Below are 6,495 nucleotides of genomic sequence, written 5' to 3'. Positions count from 1 at the left end.
AGTACCTATCCTTTTCCGACCGCCTATTGCCGAGCTCTACCATACTCATGTACGCGTGTAGCCTCCTAAGGCGGTGGGCAGCCTCGAGCGGCTCACTTATACCGTGGACCCCGAAAGGGTCCTTGAAAACCCGAATGTTGCGTGCAAACAAACAAACATTGGGCCGGGCCGGGATTGAATTGACAGTAGCGATCCAGCAACCAAGCGTCGGCACCGAGAAGCCGCCAAGGAAAAAGTTCCCCTCCCTTAGATGTGTTATCCTCCGCACAGCTAAACGGTCAACAAAGCTTGCCCGCGCTGGCCCTGCGGCCGGTTTAGAGCTTCGCAGTCTTTGTCTTGGCATGGCGGAGGAGGGGTGTTGTTGTCGCGTCGGTTTTCTTTTTTTTTTTTTGGGCTGCCCCCGCACCGCATGCGGGTAAGCGTGTCTTGTTCCCTACCTCACTTACTCAACCCTGACCTGTTGGTTAACGACAATTTTTTATCAGCCCGCAATATTATTCCGCTGTACCCTGATAACGTAGATATCACTTCTTCCCTCTCTTCTCTTCTCTTCTCTTCTCTTCTCTTCTCTTCTCCCTCCTCCCCTTCTTGCTCGAGCAACCTTTACAGCTTTTCGTCCTTCGTTTTTTCTTTTCATTTTTCCTTATCAATTGCTCCTTGCTACCCTTGTTAGACTATACCTTAGTTTGTTGAATCTCGATAGTAAAGGGACGATCCTCCCACCACACACTTCTATCGACGTGCTTATCATGGAGCAAGAGTAAGCTTTTATTTTATGTGTGATTTTTTTTTTTTGGTTATTTCACGGTCGAGGCGGGCTAACACGTGATTGTAGGATCCTCCATTTGCTGGGTGAGACTTTGTCCGCACAGGAGGGACCTAGAAGGAACGCCGAAGCTCAGATAAATAATTTATACGGGAATGACGGTTTGTCTTTTTCCTCCGCTGTGGTTTGGAAGGCGGGGAGCTTTTTTTTTTTTTAATCTGGGAATTTTATATGTGACTGATGTGCTATTTTCCCGAGTCTCTAGCGCTTCCCCTGGCTTTGATCCAAGTTGCGTCCACCGCTCACCTTAATATAACTGTCCGTCAATCAGCCTTGCTGGTCCTGAAGAGATATGTCCAGCATTGTTGGAGTGATGGGTTCGAAGAATTTACGGGACCATTAGCGGGCGATGGGATTAAAGACCGATTGAGGGACCCTCTTCTTGGCTTAGTTACGGACGAGCAGAGGAAGATTAGGTTTGCTGCCTCGTCGATTGTTAGCAAAATTGCTGGTGCAGGTTAGTTTAACTTGGGCGGATTGGGGGCGGGGGTCAATTGACTGGGTTTTGGTAGATTTCCCCGAACGCTGGCCGAATCTCCTACAGGGTCTACTGAATGTTATCAATACGAAGACCAGTACCGAACACCAGGTACATGGTGCCTTGCGTGTGCTCGCCGGTAAGCCTGGATATTTGGTACCGGATATATCAGGGCTAATGAGTCCTCATTAGACTTGGTCGATGATGGGTTTAGCGATGAGCAATTTTTTGCGGCAGCAGTGCAGATAGTTGCTGTAGCCTATGGCGTGGCTGATAGCGAGGATGTAAGCTTCGTAGAGCTCTCAATTGTATTGTATGAAGCTAACCACCCCCAAAGAGGGATTATACCATCCGGGCGCTTTCGGTGCTCATCTTTTATTCATGCATGGAAACTCTCGAGATGGTGAAGGATGATCATTCGGTAGAAGTCAATGCATTCGCCATGGATAGGTTGAACGAGTGGTTTCCATTTTTCATCCGTGTAATGAGCAAACCACTCCCGGATAGCACTGATCCCACCTATGAGGGCTGTGTGACACTAAATATCCAAGTGATTCGGGTAAGGCAGCCTACTTTCTTGCCTGTAATTGAAAATTTTATTAACGGTAATGCATCCAGACTGTTATGCAAGTCCGGAAAGTGTTCCCATCACTATTCGCCCCATATCTTCGCGAAGTTTTCCGAGTGACATGGAGCGGCTTGAATATGGTTAAAGATCGATATGTCCATGATTTCATCACCAAAGATTCTCAGGGAAAGCTTATCAACAGTGACGGGCTGCCTCGCACTCTCGACCTGCTTGTTTTAGAGCAACTGGATTTCATTCAAACTTGCTTGAAGAGCAAGCCACTGAGAGATGAGCTACTACAGGCAAGCAGGGGCGCTGGGGTTGATGCCCCCTTGACACAAATGGTGATGGCTACTATGGCTTTAGGCCAAGTCGCAAAGGAGGATGAAGGCTTGTGGGAAGTAGATTTGAATATCTTTTTGTGCGAGGAGAGCGCAATTTCTGCCAACTATACGCCAAGGACTGCCTCAGGGGACCTAATTCTTGTAAGAACCCTATAGAAAGTTTTATCCGCACTTTCTAATTTTAGCAGAAACTTGGAGAATGGTTCCAGACTGAGACTGAAGAAGCTTTGTGGGCTCACACGGAGCAGATTTTTGACTCAGGAGTAGGAAGGTTGGCAAATCTGGTGTCTCGATAATTTATTTATATACTAATATCTAGGTAGCTGTCAGATGAAGGAAGCGGCTTTGTTTGCTTGGGATCAGTTGTTGACTGAATTCGCTGAGATTGGTCTTAAGATCAACTCTGGTACTGCCGCAAATTTGCTGAGTTATGTAGCTGCCGCGATCAGTACTGAGGGCGAAGGTAATATTGGTTTTGGATTTTTTATATCAAAGAGCTTAGCACTAACCCATATATATAGAAAATCAACTCCTTCGTGCGAGAGGCTACTTCCTAGCAGGCACACTTACAAAGTCGAACTTCGAAACTGTGGGTTTACAGGTCGCAGAACTTATTACGCAAACATTGCGTGGTGCATCGAATGATCCCTCGAGTATTGTAAAAATATCTTGTATCAAAGTTTTCCAAAAGTGAGTCGAGTGCTTGTTTTCTCTGATTTGCTTTGCTGATATTGTATAGGTATTGTGAGACTGCTCCTTCGGAGATAGTGAAACCGTGTCAACCTGAGATCATATCGGCTATCCGTTCCTTCCTTGCAACAAAGGAGAAGGATGATGCCGAAGATAGTCAAGATGTCCTGGGAGAGTTGCTCGAGACCATGCGTGTTGCTGTTGGACTGGACTATTCGGCTGTGTTGAACCCGAATCTCCAGATTATAGACTTGGTTTTTGCTATCGCACAGAATGGTCCCCGTAGTCCTCACCTGGGCAGCTTGATTCACGAGATAATCGCAGATGTGACCGAGGAATTGTTTAGCTCTTTTGTGCGGTTATGCAGCCAAATTCTGCCTCTTATATCAACATCTTTGGCTATACAACCAGATGGGAAGGAACATCCCCTTATGAATGTAAGTGCGCTTGTTTGGAAATTGGCTTCCGGTTTTGAGATTTTACCTAACCTTTTTTTATATTATAGCTTGCTGCAGATATTCTCGCTGTTTTGGTTCACAATGGTTCGGAACCTCTCCCTAATGGGTTTGTTGTAGCAACTGTACCACACCTTGCAAGGATTCTCCTCCATAGTGAGGACACCGAAGTGCTGCAAGCTGGATGTGAGGCTTTCAAGGAGATCGTCAAGCATGACATCAAGCAGTTCCTCGAATGGCATGACGGGAATGGGAAATCTGCGCTCGAGGTTTCCCTCATTATAATCGACAGATTGCTGAGGCCAGAAATTGCCGAGGGTTCTGCTCTTGAAGTTGGAGGACTGGCAGCGGAGATCGTGGAAAAGGTATTTCATGTCTCATCATCTATTCTCACCCGGATATCAATTAACCGTTTAGGCTGGTGATCATCTTGGTCCATATCTTCCCGAGTTACTTGGCGCGGTTGCACGCCGTCTAGCTACTGCGAAAACCCCATCTTTCATCCAGGTTTGTCCAAGCCTCGTGAATCATTCAGAATGGTTAATTAACGGGGGTTTCAGAGCTTGATTTTAGTATTTGCACGTCTCGTTCTTAAGCAAGCAAAAGATGTGGTGGAATTCCTCGCAGGGCTCTCCATTGGAGATAGCAACGGGCTGCAGGTCGTCATCAATGCATGGCTCGCCAATTCCAGTATCTTTAGTGGATATGAAGAGATTCGCCAAAAGTAAGTTCAACGTACTTAACTCTTGTTGGTATTGGGAATTGACGAGTGGATAGTGTTTTCGCCTTGTGCCAACTTTACCGGTTGGAGGACCCAAGGCTCTCACAGATTATGGTTCAGGGTGATTTGATCGTACCGGAGAGCAATCGTATTATGACCAGATCAAAGGCCAAACAAAGTCGGGATTTGGATCTCCAGTCTCGATCTGTTTTTTTTTTTTGGTGGATGAACTATAGCTGACTTACTTTTTTCAATTTCTAGCACCTGATCAGTACACTAGCGTCCCGGTGCCCGTCAAAATCATCAAACTCTTGATACTAGAATTAGGATCGGGAGGTGGCGATCCTGGTGCTTCTTTCAGCGGAGGCGCGCTTGACGATGAGGAAGTTAGCGATGATGGCGACTGGGAGGATGAGCCGTCCGTGCTGGGGATGGCTGGGATGACGAGGGAGGGTCAGTATAGACTTGAGTTTACGGCCGATTTTTGGATCCTTGGAATTTGCTAACATGGTTAAAGAGTTGCTCGCTCTGGGTGGCTCTGGGCGCCAGTCAAGGCAAGCGGACGATATTACTTATGTAAGGCAACTGCCCATTGATCTGGGGTTTCCTTTGTTTACTAATTGTTTAGACATACTTGATCGGTTTCTTCCATGAGGTATCCACTCAAAACATTGGAGGCTTTCAGAATGTATTCTCTGCCTTGAAACCCGAAGAGCAGAAGCAGTTGTCTCAGTTGGGTTCGCCCCAAAGACAATAATTCCCCTCCAGATTAATCCCTAGGTCGGCGTCTTTGTTCTGTACATTGGGCGCATACGCCTATAGAATGGTTGAATAAACTGGAAATAATCCATGCGTTTTCTTTCTCGTGACAATTTACAACGCACCAGAGTTGCAATCCCTCTACAAAGCCAGGCCACGGCACCGTAGTAAAAGGAATGTTGCTTGTTCTCCGCATTGGAATGGCATGGCATGATCTGTCCTTCGAGATCACTCCAACATTTCTGCCTTTCTACGACAGACACCCGTACCGTACGCTAATAATCTGTATGTTCTTGAAGAAAATATCCCCGATCACCTGAGTGCATGCATGGCCGTTATGGGGGAACAAAGAGTGCAGTCCAGCGAAGTACACCACCAGTAATTATGTAATAAGCCATGTGTGGGAGTACAAGGCGCTGCAGCCGTTATACCAACAGGTACCGGCAGCCCCTGCCCTTCGGGAGTTGGATTGTTTTCCCAATCCATCCCTCAGTTCAGTTCTATCGATACCGGTACAATCCAATCCAATCCGGTGTTCGTATGATGAATAGTAACAATAAAACTCCCATCTAATCCTGTGCTTCGATCGATCCATTTATTCATTCAGCTAGCCCAGCACCGGTAACTTACCATACGAATCCCATTTCCGGACACCCATCGCGTGCGCGCTACCGGTGCGGGGCATCACGGTACGATAGTCTAACAAATGTCTTGGAAGATCCCCACTTCTCACCTTGCGGCACAGTACGAGTAGAGTACGGTAGACTTCCGTACGGCATCATACGAGTACTCGAGTACCGCGTTTAGCCTACGATACCCAAGCTCTGTTACCCCATGGCTCGGCTTCCGCCCCCTCCTTCCTTCCTTCCTCACTCCCGTGCTCACCTTTTCTTATGATACTTGTACAGTGTGCATGTGATCACTACAAATCACTCGCTGTGGCAGCCTACTCACCGGTGGAGGAGCTCTGCGGTTGCTTGAATTGTGGTTAGGTAAGTGAGACATTGTTCTTCTATACAGTACTCGGGTATATCATGTATCCATTGTACTCGCGCAGGGTTATTAAGGGCGGAAAACTTTGGGTGGCGAGACAAGGACCGTGAGCGCTGATCAAGGTGGGTGGGTGGAATGGAAGGAGGATGACAGGGTATCATGAACCCAGGATTGTTGCACTGAGTGATCAACCATGATGGCGAGTTTCTGAACAAAATTGGGTCATTGGTGGAAGACTCTTTGAGTCTACTCTTTACTACTCAGATTAAGAGTTTAAGGAAAGGTAATAAACAAAGAGTGAGGGTATGCGAATACAATAAAGTAGAAATATCAAATAAGTTAACTACTACAGTGCCGCTAGAAAAGTTTGGAGACAACCATCCCGATCGCCAAGTTGTCTACAACTTCCACTTACAACACCAAACCCACCTCCCAAGACAACCACGATGTCCAGAGATACCAAGACCGGAAAGAAGAGACAAGTGAGTGCAGAGGAAAGAGTGAATGTGATTGAGAAAAGGGGAGAGGGAAAAACCTATCGGCAAATTGCGCAAGAAGTTGGATTGTCTAAATCTGAGGTAGCAAGGATTTGGCACGGTTGGAAGACAGAGGGGAAGCTGGGCGCAGCGCATCGATCCGGGAGACCACTGAAGCTCAGTAT

At 46.9% G+C, this 6,495-nt stretch overlaps 1 protein-coding gene; it reads left to right on the top strand.

Annotated features, from left to right (window-relative positions):
* The first annotated feature begins 668 nt into the window (after positions 1–668).
* GSTUM_00010757001 (uncharacterized protein) lies at positions 669–4,933 on the top strand. XM_002841502.2 has 18 exons: positions 669–760; positions 836–927; positions 1,032–1,283; positions 1,339–1,443; positions 1,497–1,588; positions 1,642–1,863; positions 1,923–2,357; positions 2,405–2,487; positions 2,540–2,679; positions 2,738–2,906; positions 2,956–3,343; positions 3,412–3,726; positions 3,779–3,868; positions 3,922–4,085; positions 4,139–4,260; positions 4,344–4,535; positions 4,600–4,658; positions 4,711–4,933. The coding sequence occupies exons 1-18, from the start codon at positions 750–752 to the stop codon at positions 4,837–4,839; spliced, it is 3,060 nt and encodes a 1,019-aa protein (XP_002841548.1). The 5' UTR covers positions 669–749; the 3' UTR covers positions 4,840–4,933.
* The last annotated feature ends 1,562 nt before the right edge of the window (positions 4,934–6,495 follow it).

The sequence above is a fragment of the Tuber melanosporum genome (genome assembly GCF_000151645.1).
Source record: "Tuber melanosporum whole genome shotgun sequence assembly, scaffold_74, strain Mel28".
Classification (NCBI taxonomy): domain Eukaryota; kingdom Fungi; phylum Ascomycota; class Pezizomycetes; order Pezizales; family Tuberaceae; genus Tuber; species Tuber melanosporum.
Note: the sequence above shows the minus strand (reverse complement) of the source record. Positions and strands in the feature narration are given on the sequence as shown.

What these genes read in the sequence shown, in the direction of transcription:
- GSTUM_00010757001 (XM_002841502.2), top strand. An exon ending in TAGCAAAATTGCTGGTGCAG is followed by an intron (nt 1,284 to 1,338) that starts GTTAGTTTAACT and finishes GGGTTTTGGTAG; the next exon opens with ATTTCCCCGAACGCTGGCCG. An exon ending in TGTATCAAAGTTTTCCAAAA is followed by an intron (nt 2,907 to 2,955) that starts GTGAGTCGAGTG and finishes GATATTGTATAG; the next exon opens with GTATTGTGAGACTGCTCCTT.